Source organism: Eleginops maclovinus, chromosome 2, assembly GCF_036324505.1.
Source record: "Eleginops maclovinus isolate JMC-PN-2008 ecotype Puerto Natales chromosome 2, JC_Emac_rtc_rv5, whole genome shotgun sequence".
Classification (NCBI taxonomy): Eukaryota; Metazoa; Chordata; class Actinopteri; order Perciformes; family Eleginopidae; genus Eleginops; species Eleginops maclovinus.
In genome coordinates, this window is record NC_086350.1 from 25,716,778 (window position 1) to 25,730,133 (window position 13,356).

Genomic DNA, 13,356 nt, shown 5'->3' on the forward strand with positions numbered 1-13,356 from the left:
CAAAAATGACCAGGAAAGAGAAAGACCACATACATCTTTATTCACTGCCATAAGTCCATAGGTTTTGATTCAAAGCATGAACAACAAAGTTTCCCTCATGATTGTTCTGATATTGTGCACACCTGAGCTAAGATGTGTTCTCTGCTCTGTAATAAGGACAATAAGCTGTTATAGCTGATGGCTATCTATTACAGCATAAGTGTTTCTGTCCTAGAATTAAATAAAAAGTCACTACAGTTCAAGTCATTTCTACAGTTTTGTTTAAACTCAATGTACAACAAACAAATGTGTCGTGACTGTCTTGTAAAAATAAACTTTACAAATTAGACAGAAAAATATGGAAATGCTGAAATATTGTGAAAGTCCCAATATATATATATATATATATATATATAATAAATAAATATATACAATCACAGTGCTTGTAAAATTGTATTCTAAGGACTGGATAATTGTGATGTATGTGGAACTCACCATGATTAACACAAACAATGGCACATGAGACAATCTTTAAACATATTTTAATATTTTCTATATTCAACACCAGAATTCCTGGAAATATATTTTGGAAAAGAAAAAAAAAGGAAACGTTTCCAATACTACACAACTAGTCAAGGTTGTGGGTAAAATATATTGTGCTGCAGCGGTTTCCGCTTTAATCTAGGTCTTATTGCATCTCTGTCACTATCAAAGCTTGAGGCACTTAAACACTGTGGGATGGATGCAGAGGTATAGCTGCAGATAGCTGCTGTCCTTCACAAAACAATAGTGATAAATACATTAAACACAGTGGAAGCCCTCAAATATACATACACATACAGTGAGTTTCCCACATCAAGAATAATCCTATATTATGATTCCAGTGACAGTGCAGCATGTAGCACAATTTATGCTGAATAACAACTTAACATCCAGATTTAAACACTTAACCAATAGCGCTTTGTCTGATCAACAGCTGAACACATGTCTGAATGTCAGTTCTTCTCAGGGACACAGCAGAACATTATTATTGCCTTCAATAAATATGAATCTATGATGCATAAAAGGGATAGGGCTTGTGAAAATACTCAGAATACTTAATCAGAGATTAAGATATAAACTCATGAATAATTATTTCATCTCAGAATTCCACTTAATCTTTTCCCCTATATTCTGATATATTCCTATTTATAACATTGTGATAATGTTGAATTGAATCTTAGAAGTGACATTATTTCTCAAAGCTCAAATATAAAGATATGGCTCTTAAACTCTGTAAAGATGGTAACATCAGTTTAAGAACATGCTACTGAACTGTTTTTCAATCAGTGCTGCTAGAACATGTAAGTCAGTCTAAGAGAAGTATACAGAGTTGGCACATTTCATATAGGAACCCGATCCCTCCTCCTTAAAGACAAAAGCTGCGTCCTGTGTGCACACTTATTCCGTGGAATTATGACAAATGTTCAAATCGTGTAAAAAGATAAACGAGGTATATTTCAAACTGTCAGCAGTAAGAGTGAAATTACTACATTTCTATATGTCATGTTGTTGGACACAAAAAGCAGATGTATGAAGAAAAAAAAAAGCAGCAATGGTATGAAACCTTAGACAACAGAACAAAGTATAATCCAGTAAATCCATGCTAGCAGCGCTATGAAAATAGCATTTTTAGTTAGATGCTAATGTGAGCGTGCTAACACGTCCTAAGTGACAATGGTAACATGCTGATGTTTAGCAGGTCTACAAAGTGGGTCATCCTAGCTTAGTGTGTTAGCACGCTAACATTTGTCAAATAGCACTTAACACAATGTACAGCTTATGCAAAAAAAAATTGCAGTAGGCCTACAGGTATTTGGTGACAATAAAAATGTAGGTTTTACAAATGATCCTGGGTAGGAAATAAATGCCAGAACTCAAGTTTTATTATTATTTGTTGAGATATTTCTGTTTAGAACCAAGCAGGGGCTAACTGAGCAATATTTCCATCTCCACAGTGCTACTGCTAGCATGTCTAAGAATTAAACATTATTTCCTGTTAGTAGACGTTTCTTTTTCGACTGCTAGAACAGCGCAATGTCAATTTAAATACAACATGTTTACATCATAGTGTGAGCATAGCATCCAGAAGGAGACTTGGACATATCCATATGATTTCAATAAAAGACCATCAGTCTTCCGTGCTCAGGAAATGAAAAAGGCAGACTGGCATCATCAGCAGTGTTACTATGAAAAGGAACAACAAGATTACTTTAAACGGGTAGCCACTGGCCTGGACACTTTGGCATTTTTTCTGACCTCTGTCAAACTCAATGTGGATAACTTGCTAATAACCAACTCATTACAAATATTGCTATCTTTAAATAAAACCAGTGCACTTGCATCTTTGTTACCCATTTACCAAAAATACATTTGTGACTTCATACGCTGGCACTCCAAAATTGTAGTTTTCTACATTTAAAAAAAATGTTTACAGTATCATAATGTAATGTATTTAAATCAAGTTAAAGAGAGCTAACATTGGCTTGAGTTTGGTAACCCATCACAGTGAGCATCAGCTTTTGTTTGCATGTTGTTACTTTCTTGATTTAGACCTTATGTTTGCCATTATGATACTAACTGCAATCACCAGAAAGAAGATAAGATCCCGTTCAAACATTTTAGGAAGCATAATTGCATCTCTGTATCGAAGAGTTATTAAGTCATAATGCTACGATATATGTGTTATGATGGAGTCCTAAATCCAAATTAAAATCTCAGATAGTTTTATTATGAAGCCAATAATAACAAAGTACAGTAGGTCTACAATGTGTTTTTTTGGTGAGTGTAAGGGCTTACTTTGGAGAAATGTCAGCAGCAGAAGTGGAAATATTTTAGTAGGTTATTGGTATTAAATGGCATAAACATGCAAAACACTAGTATGGCCCTGTAATCATTTATAATTCCATGACTGGGATTCCTAATGAAACCCTTTTTTATTATATAAATAACCATATTTATATATTTATAACCATATCAAATGTTTGAGGATGCCAAATCAACTCAACACAGAAAATAGTTCATTCTTTGTAAATACATCTTTAGTTTATGAGTGAATATACCTAACCAAGTAATGTGTCTTTGCCTTCTCAAAAGACAAAGCCCTCCTCAGCAGTCAGTAATGCAAATACTCATTTACAGCAGATATGTCAGTGGAAAATCATTCTATGAATCAATTTATCAAACTGATAATAAAATGTGTCATTATAACAGTAAAACACACTTATAAAACAAAGTATACATTTACAAATAAAGACTCTGTCAAGAAAAAAAAACAATTTACAATCACAGAATATGGAACTCCAGTGGCAAATAATCATATAATATGTATTTCCATAAAGACTAAGATATGTCATTATTGTAAAGAGTGATGGCACTGAATTTTTTTAACCTATCACTGTGCAGAAGCAGCTTAGCAACAGTCTCAACTCTTTATTTAAAACTACAGTGTGAGCTTCTCTTTCTTTTCAACGTGGTGCTTATATATTGACAGCATTAAATATAAACCTGTGCGAGACAGAATAAAAAGTTTCTTTTGTATCTCTTGAACTGGAAGACGTTTCACAGTGAGTAGTCCAGCAGTAGCAGATCTCCAGTATCTGTCCATGCATCAGAGACATGTCCTGCTGAGCACCACAGTGAGGCCCCACCTGCATTACATTTAGCACTGCTATACAATGAGCAAAAAAGCCCTAGAGACAGATCCAGTGAGAATGTAAAGAACATGCGTCCACAAATGCAATCCAATAAAAATCCCATTCATTCTTTTGCTGCCCAGTTGGTGGATCTCCATCACCCAGCCCATTGACCTGCAGGACACCCAAGTACACCTCAGAATGATGAATGTGATGTGACATGTATGAAGTTTGGATGTGGATCATAATGAGTGTTTCTGCTAGGGCTGCACATTTTTGAAATGTACAAATCAATGGTTTTTATTAAAGGGAACCTATTATGCTAATTTTCAGGTTTATATTAGTATGTAGAGTCTCCTGTGACATGTCTCCATGCTTTAATGTTCATAAAGCTCTTTATTTTTCTCATACTGCCTGTGCTGCAGCATCTCTTTTCACCCTCTGTCTGAAAACAGAGCCCAGTCTGCTCTGATTGGGTAGATTGCGGGCTCTGTTGTGATTGCACAATTGCTTAGAGATGTCCGGCCCCTAAGCCTCCCACGTACAATGTGTAGCCAATGGAAGCTTTTGCCGAGTGATGTCACTATGTTATAGAAGTAAACAAAAGAGTCCAATGGAGCCGTTTCCGTTTCGATATTGCAATTTCGATAAAAATGTGAATAATTGTGCAGCCCTAATCTATGCATCAGTGAACAGTGGGCAGCTCTAGCTCATCCATTCTCAGGTGTGTGGTGCAGTACAGCTGCATTACTTGGGTCTCAGTCTTTAAATCAAAAAGCATGTAGAGCCATGGCTATAGGAAAGGCAGAGTTGTATGAAAATATGTAGCATCTGGGGTAGGATTTTTCAAAAACACCTTAAACAAAGACAGCAGTATCCACTAAGAAAAATTAATGGTAGGAGTAGCATTGTATGTAGATCTACTCTATGTATGCCTACTGGTACACCGGGTCAAACCACAGGGAGTTAAAGTACAAGACACTCAACATTTTGGGCACTTAGTAGGCTGTGAATATCTGAATAAAGTGACTTAAAATAGATCTTTACACTTTTGCTAATCCACTTATAAAAAACTGTTTTTGTGTCTGGGCCATGATGGATCAATATCCAGTTATTTCTTTTGGATATGATTCTGCTTAATATTTCCTTCCCTCAGTATCCATTTCATACTTCTCCTCCCTTTATCCGTCTTTCCATTCAAGTCTGCTCACATTGTACATCCTTACACGCCAACTGGGTAGTTAGCACAGGTTGATGACCGCAAACTGGTGTGTTTGTAGCTTAATAACTTTAAAAGTTTACCCAGTGTTAAATAGAGTTGCCAGCCTTGATACTGTAGTAAGCTCTCAGACAGTCTTTTAGTGGTAGTATTGGGGAAGAAGAAAAACCTACTTTATATTCTCATTGAGGCTTTTTGTGTTATTTAATTTTCCCCCCACCCAGTGTGTGTGTGTGTGAGTGTGTGTAGTGTTAGAAAGCAGTGCTGGCCATGCTTCCTGGAGCGAAGAGTCTGGGGATGCTGTCCTGAGAAGTCTCCACATGTCTGTGGGCCATCTTCCCCTCCTCACCTGTTCCATGCAATAGATTGAAGAACAAAAAAAAAAAATGGAATGTAACAATGGACAAATGAGTGATTGCACTGGACAAAGTGAAATGGCAGAAAACAAGCAAGATGTATATTTGTAATTTCTGCCTTAACTATAGAGTGGTACAGGAATAAGTCCTTAACCTGGAAATTAGCTAGCCTGTTTGCACTTTTGGGCTCCCTAGTCAACTGTTTTTGGAATAAAGTCTGTGGTTAACACAATTGTCATATGTTTTGTTCTACGGCAAATAACAAGTCATCAAATATCCCACTCCTGTCTTAAAAAGCAGTTGCTAACAAGTGGCGGAATTAGACTGCTAAACATCATCACCACGAGCATTAGCCACCCTTTAGCTTAGCGGTGGTGACGTGAATTACATTTTTAGCATTAAGTTAGCTATTTATTCCTGAAAATCATAAAGTAGCATTAATATGTAGAGAGTATTGGTATCATTAACGTGTTAGCCACATGTCTTATTTCCTGTAATATTCCAAACGCCAGTGTTATAATCACATTGTTTTAGTCGATGGAGTGCTAGCTAGCAATGCTAACTTCCAGGGTTGCCAACAGTAATGTCATCACTGCACCACAGTATTGTCTTATGTCACAAATATATGAATGAATGTAATAAAAAAACAATAATGGATGAAAAAATACAAAATATATTAATACAGGCACATTATTTCATAATAAGAGATAGATATGGATATGAGTTTATACAGGAAGTGCCTTGTTTAGCTGTCATTATATATGACGATGTTTATTACCGAGCACCAGCAGCGCTTGTTTGGCAGCATCTCTGACTTCATCCTTGTCTGTCCGACAGAGATACACTAACTGGTCGATACTCTCTTTGGCCTGGAATGATAAAATACATTATTTAGCATGGTAAGGAGGACTCATTCTAGTACAGATAAGACTTTATGATGTTACATATATCACTGTGGTGCCATAAACTACTGTAGAGAAGTGTGTGTACCTTAAGACAAGCTAAAGCCTTGCATCCACACACTCTGGTGTCCGATTGTTCGTCTTCCAGTAGCTCCAAACAGCTGACCAGTGCCTGAGGAGGAGAGTGTGTAGGGTTAATATCTGTGTTTTATTGTGTACTATCTAATTTCAGGATGAAGCCATGCTCTACTTTTCACACTGCTGTCCATGTAAAGTAATTTCCTTATTGAAGATTTATGATTCAATATTTTTTATTGTTCTTATACAAATAATACAAATATAAGTGTGCACACCTGCTCCCTCTGCCTAGGCTGCACAGCCAGGCTCCTCAGCACAGAGCTGGCAGAGGCTGACACTTTGCCTCGGGGGTCTTTCAGTAATTTGGCCACAGCGTGAAGTCCCTCTCTCCTCAGGCTGCACTCTGCAGGGCGCCGCAGAGCCTGCACGATCACTTCCTGGTCACATGACGCCAGGCTCTGCACCAACCACACTGAGGGAAGGATGATATCACTGAGCATTGCTACTGTCACTATAAGATCTCTGCATTTATTAAGCGTTCTGTGTGTGTGTGTGTGTGTGTGTGTGTGTGTGTGTGTGTGTGTGTGGTACCTTCTTCTGCCACCTCAGTGATGTGTGTGTCCATGTCAGTGATGCTGTTGGACTCAATGTAACTCCAAAGCTGGAACAGTGTCACCATCACTCCGTCTCTGTTGCCTCGCCGTGGTAACCTCTGATCCAGCACTCGCTCAACCAGGCACAAGAACACTGTGCACACACACACACGCACGCGCACACACACACACACACACACACACACACACACACACACACACACACACACACACACACACACACACACACACACACACACACACACACACACACACACGTGTTAACTCGGCTCACAGACATTAGCATGTGCTTTACCTGTGCAGGTGTAGCTGTACCTGTGTCGGCCATGCTGCTGGCCCTCTCCTGCAGTGTTCTGGAGTAGACCGTAGACAGTGTGAGCAGGAAGCTCTCAGCAGAGACGCTGTACACACTGCACTGCCCCACACACTGTTGCCATAGTGACTCAGCACCCAGGCACAGGCCTAGCTGTGGGATCACTGTCATAGAGGAATATAGGATACAATTAATCTCAACAGGGTTTCCTGATGTTAAAGTGGTTCCTTTAGCTGTGAGCATGGATCTTTGACCTTGTGTGAGGAAACCATCTCAACTAAAAGGTCCATTTACTAGTTTGTTTGTGCTTGCAAGCTTAGAAGAAACTAATTAGGTTTGTCTGAACCCATTAGAACTTTTTCCAGACTTCTAGTTCCACGCAAAAAGAAGTATCAGACAGAAACATTAGGGGACCGGGATTCAGGTTTATAATGTTTATAACATTTTGAGAGGTTATACAAACCCCTTCCATTAATTTAATCACATTTTAGACACATTTTTATATTCTACATTGCTACACTCATTCAATATTCCAAAGTCTCCCTGCAATGCTTGTAGATGATATATTGAACGATATTAAATAAATAATAATAATATTAATTATCTGCATGATTCTTGAGCACATTTTACATTTTGACTACAAAGTAAAATGAAATTAAAACCCATATGAAATTGCACAGTAAAAAAAAAAGTTGATTTTAAATGCCAACTTTAAACCAGGCTCATCATATTAACAGGCAGCCACGTGCTGGCGCGTGCTGTACTTATCTAAATTTGGCATTTATAGTTTACTATTCTGTTGTTGAGAATTATATTACTGTATGTAGTATATATAATAATAAATTATAATCTTTGCAAGCTTTCGTGTGCCATATAAAGTTAGGTGCCAGGCGGCATTCGTCTCACAGGCCTTGAGTTTCACACATATACTCTGATGTCTCTGTGCTAATGAGAGGGAAGGCTGCAGGTCATGTTGACACACAGAGAGTACAGGTCCACACAGACATAAAGACTCTGCAGCTGACCTTCAGCAGGCTGTCTGAAGCGCCTAGGGTTGTCCTTGGCGATGCGTCGGATGATTTCGAGGACTCGAGCCTCCCTCAGCAGTCCGTCCAAGGCGTACATCTCTCCACAGCGCAGAGGACCAAACATACCCAGACACTGCAGACATAAATTCACATATGACTTCACACCAAATGTCTTCAAAACAACAGAAGATCTTCCAAAACAAACGCTCTATGTTTATCAAGGAATGCACAAATCTTATATTTTGTTTTTATCTTTAATGCTACAACATGTGTTTAACTATCAGCACAGGTGTGTCTGATAACACATGTAAAGATGCTTTATGTTTAACAGTCACTCATTTTAAAATACTGCAGATGTAAAACTACTACTAAGGTAACTACTAAAAATGAAATGTAATATATAACATTGACTTTAACTTGAAAAAGTAAATCTATCCACTTATTATTGCTTAAATGATCATGTTTTTATTTATTCTGTCACTTACCTGTTTTGTTTCTCTCTTATTCTGTTGCTGATATTAATCCTGAATTTCCCTACAGCGATAAACAAATGTTGTCCATCTTATCTATCTCCTCTCATTCATTTCAGTTCTGCTGACAGGTTGGAATAGCAGGCGTCGCTGCTACAGCTGACTGAATTCAAAGAGGCAATGTCACCACAGCATGTGCAATAAGGCAGCGCGAGACCAGGTGCAATTTTGAAGTACTTGTCCTTTACTTGAGTATTTCCATTTAATGCTACATTATACTTTTACTCCACTACATTTACACGGTAAATAATGTAATGTTTCTCCACTGTATACATTATTTCATGTATTATTTATTAAGCTTTCGTGACTTTTCAGATGAAGATCTGAAAATAGTGGACAAGTGAACTCTTCAAGGTAAGAAATAGTGAATGTCCACAATATATTACAAAAAAATTAGTCTACAACAGTAAATTGCAACAATATTAATAATGTAATGTCATATTTATAATAGTATATCAATTCTGGAGGGCCATTTCTCTGCAGAGTGATTACCACTGATAATGAACGTATGGTTCTGAAATGGGCCTTAAACATAACAAATGCTTTTACTTTTGGTATTTTAAGTATAATTTGATGCTGATAGTTTTGTACTTTTACTTAATTACGATTTTAAATGCAGGCCTTGTACTTGTATAAGAGTATTTGACAATTTAGTTTTGCTACTTTAACTTCAGTAAGAAATCTGAGTTCTTTATCCACTGCCTATATGAGTGGGACATGACATGGCTTACCAACAGCCGTGTGCTGCACTTGTTGAGGTGGACCACCAGGGCGCGGTCTAACGTGGTGCAGCCTGTGGTGAGGGGGGAGGTAGGGCTGTCCCAGCCTCTGTCCTGCAGAGACCTGAACACACACAGGAGGAATTTTTAATAAGTGTTGAGGGAGGCTTCCATCAGCTCTGCAGGGGTCAGGGGTCAACAAGATGGCAAGCAGTGTGTGACATCAAGCCAAGAAAACACATCAACATGGAGTCATATATGTAGTTTGTTTTGGTATTTTGAGGAAGGGTTTTCCAGCTGCTCTCACAGCTCTGTGCCATAGTGATGGTACCACACAGCTCCACTAGATGGCAGCAAGACACTTCAATGACAATGAGATTATTCTATACCAGAAGAAAGGTTTTACTAAAGCCGGATTCCAAACCACACCCTACCCACTCCCACTCGGTCTGTAGTCTCACTCACAGCTGAACGAGGCTCCCTTCTTCCAGGTGGGGGGTGTAAATACAGTGGCAAGCTTTGGGACAAACCCCCCTCTCTCTAGCAGAAACAGGTGATGCCTTAACTTCCTTACAACGGTTTCAAATCATCATCTCTTGGACAGAAAATAATAAATAATAACTAGAACAAATTCTTTAAATCATTAATGGCGTTTTTTTTTTGTAAACCTCTTTTTGTTTTCAAATCTGATGTTTATAAGTGGCTTGGTTTTTGCATCAGTCCCTGTAAACAAAAAATACTTTACAATCAAATACACATACCATTTTCTACATTAGGCATGGGTTATGATCGTAAGTTAAATACTAAGAGCTAACATGAAGTTGTTCACGTCTGGATGTCGATATTAAATGTCTCTTGTTCAATAAATGTTTGCAGGAACTGTTTTTACACAGTGTGTTTCATGACGGACACATAGCGTTGGTCTGGTCAGGTAGAGAAGCACGTGAAGTCAGGACTGATGCAGACTCTCTGTTGGAGGGGAAGATAACCCTCTCCTCCTCCCCACTCCTTGGTTTGGAACCGCACTTAATGTAGGCGACCCTTCACGCGAATGCACAAATGGAGTGGAAGTGTGTAGGGTTAGGGTGTAGGGGGCCTAGATGTAGATTTACTATGACCAAACACACACCGGTAAAAACTGAAAAACAGCTGGTGAGCACTGACCTGCCACTTCTGCTCCTCTTGTCTCCTCTCTCCTCCTCTTCCTCCTCACAGTCAGACGTGTTTAGGAAGTCGAAGCTGCACAGAGCTGTTTCCACTGTGAGGCTGACCACGCTGGGGGAGCGGCTGTGCCTCCCGCCCTGAGCGCGCACACACACACACACACACACACACACACACACACACACACACACACACACACACACACACACACACACACACACACACACACACACACACACATTACATCACATTAGATTTAATTCAGCTGACACCTCTATCCTAAGCTATATGCCATCAACCATGAAGGTAAAAGCCCAGAACAGCGAGAAACCTGAAATGGTTTGGCATGAAATAAGCCAAACCATTTGAAGTACTGGGTTTTAAAGGCCAGGTTCAGTCTGCATGTAAGATGTGCGAACTTCCTGCTGTCCTCGTAAATGTCTTTACACAATAGTTCAAGCTGAGCATGCACACACTCACACACTAGGAAAACACGCATCCACCTTAGTTAACCAGCCAAGTTGATTAGTGAGCCAGATCTTATAGGTAAAATATAAAAGTGTCATATCTCTTGTCTGACTTGGGTGGTTCAACTGTGTTAAGGCAGGTCAGTGGTTAAATCCTCAGCCCAGTAGTCATCCTTGGGCAAGATACCTTACCCTCAATTGGGTAAAAGCGTTAGTGAAATGACTGTGATTAGCCAAAACTGGTTGATAATATTAATGAGGCAATGATTTCAGCTTTATAAAACAAACATATCAAACATAAACTAAAACACATCACATTTTGATGGTCAAGTCACACTTAGGTGGTGATATTAAAACCAATAAGATATAATAAAACCATTGTCTTCTTCTAGCATTATTTATGCTTTCTTTATGCTTTTAGGATTTATTATGATTAGCACTAGCATTAGCAAAGCCTCTCTTCCTGGGGACCGCACACACACAGTCAAACACACACACACTATAATGACATAAAGACATAAAAACAAACTCATCTCATGTAATTAGCTCAGGAAGTACGGAAGAGAAACCAAAATGATCATCCCATCATTATTCAGCCAAACACAAAATTAACAAACAAAAATAAACAGTTCTTAGAAAATCAATAAAAAATGTTTACTAAAAAAAAGTCCTTGTCCGAAGAAAAATCTTTAATTGTAAAAAAAGAAAGAAAATGTTATTAATAAATATATTTATACACTACCCAGCCAAAAAAAAAGGGTCACAAGCCCAGGTTATTCCATCAATGGATTTTTTCTTCCCTGATGGCACGGCATGTTCCCAGGTGACAAGGCCAGGATCCATCGGGCTCAAATTGTGAAAGAGTGGTTCAGGGAGCATGAGACATCATTTTCACACATGGATTGGCCCCCAGAGTCCAGACCTCAATGCAAGATCTTGGCGAAAAATGTATGCAAGACAGAAATAAATGTTGTGACATTGCAGAAGCTTGTGGAAACGATGCCACAGAGAATGCGTGCTGTAATCAAAGCTAAAGGCGGTCCAACGAACATTAGAGTGCGTGATCTTTTTTTTGGCCAGGTGGTGTATATATATATATATATAAAAAGAATAAATAAAATAATAATGAAACCTTTTTCTTTGAGCCTTCATTGATCTTTTAGCCTACCTTTATAATAATAATAATATTATAATGCTCACACAGACAGGAGCATTTGTTTTGCAAAGTGACACCCATTTAAAGTTTTTCTTGGCTACTCCCCCACCTGTGGAAGCATCTTCTCTGAACTCAGCACCCCCACCTTGAGTGTGACCTGCAGCAGCTTCAGCTCATGCTCCAGCAGCTGTAGCTCCGGGAACTGTCCTCTGTAATCATCCAGGGAGGAGACCATCGCTGTCAGGGCGTCCTCCAGCCCGCTGTCCACCGGACCCCCGCTTTCTCTGGACGGAGAGTCTGCTGCTGCTCCCGGCATCTCCTCCTCCACCGGCACCCACCGCGCTACGTACGTCACGTCCCCGCTCTCCGGACGTACGTCGCACTCTGCCTCTGTGTTGGTTTCTGACGGAGTGTGAGAGTCTGCTGTTTCAGAGTGTGTTGTGGATGTGTCCTGTTGGTCTGTCACACTGTCAGCGGTTGTGTTTTCATCTGTGGGGGGGGTTCTGCTCTGCACCTCCATCTCTATGTCGTTGATGGAGATCCCGGAGGTGGGAGACACCGCCTCTCTGGACTGGGCCGACCTGTCTGTCAACACGATGCCGTCAGCGCTGCTCTCACTGATGTGGCTCAGGGAGCGGGAGTAGCAGCGGGAAGCGTGGCTGTTGTTCATCCCCACATCTCCATCTGTTGCTATCGGAGACCACTTCCCTAAATCCTCTTCCTCACTGTCAGTTTTTGTCATCACAGTGACTGGCTCATCTTCCCTGTAAATCAGATCATATCTCAGTTTGTTGTATTGCTGATCAAATGCAAATCATTCTTTATTTCCTCATTAGGTTATCTGTTAGCACTAGCATTAGCAACTGGGGTCCACACAGACACACACACACACACACACACACACACACACACACACACACACACACACACACACACTATAACCACATAAACGTAAAACTAACTTAACTCAATGTAATTAAGGTACAGAAGAGAAACCAAACATATCGTCCTTTCATTATTAAGCCGTACCATTACTAAGCCAAACACTAAATTAACAAACAAAAACAAACAATTCTTGGAAAAATGTTCACACAAAACAAATAATGGTATTCATAGGTCCTTGTCTGACAAAAATCCTTAAATTCTGTATTTATCTA

At 39.3% G+C, this 13,356-nt stretch overlaps 1 protein-coding gene across 5 annotated transcripts in view; it reads right to left on the reverse strand.

The window, feature by feature from the left end:
- Nucleotides 1–504: 504 nt before the first annotated feature.
- ripor1 (RHO family interacting cell polarization regulator 1) overlaps nucleotides 505–13,356 on the reverse strand; it is a 78,246-nt gene continuing 65,394 nt past the window's right edge. For 4 of the 5 annotated variants that reach the window (XM_063905157.1, XM_063905150.1, XM_063905165.1 and 1 more), the window contains exons 15-24: nucleotides 12,345–12,963; nucleotides 10,577–10,713; nucleotides 9,425–9,536; nucleotides 8,161–8,296; nucleotides 7,138–7,299; nucleotides 6,800–6,955; nucleotides 6,484–6,680; nucleotides 6,219–6,302; nucleotides 6,007–6,097; nucleotides 505–5,221 (exon numbers count right to left, since the gene is read on the reverse strand). In XM_063905157.1, the coding sequence (XP_063761227.1) occupies nucleotides 5,124–5,221; nucleotides 6,007–6,097; nucleotides 6,219–6,302; nucleotides 6,484–6,680; nucleotides 6,800–6,955; nucleotides 7,138–7,299; nucleotides 8,161–8,296; nucleotides 9,425–9,536; nucleotides 10,577–10,713; nucleotides 12,345–12,963 (1,792 nt within the window). In that variant the 3' untranslated portion in view covers nucleotides 505–5,123. The remainder of the gene's footprint in view (nucleotides 5,222–6,006; nucleotides 6,098–6,218; nucleotides 6,303–6,483; nucleotides 6,681–6,799; nucleotides 6,956–7,137; nucleotides 7,300–8,160; nucleotides 8,297–9,424; nucleotides 9,537–10,576; nucleotides 10,714–12,344; nucleotides 12,964–13,356) is intronic. The other variant, XM_063905172.1, reaches the window with a different exon arrangement.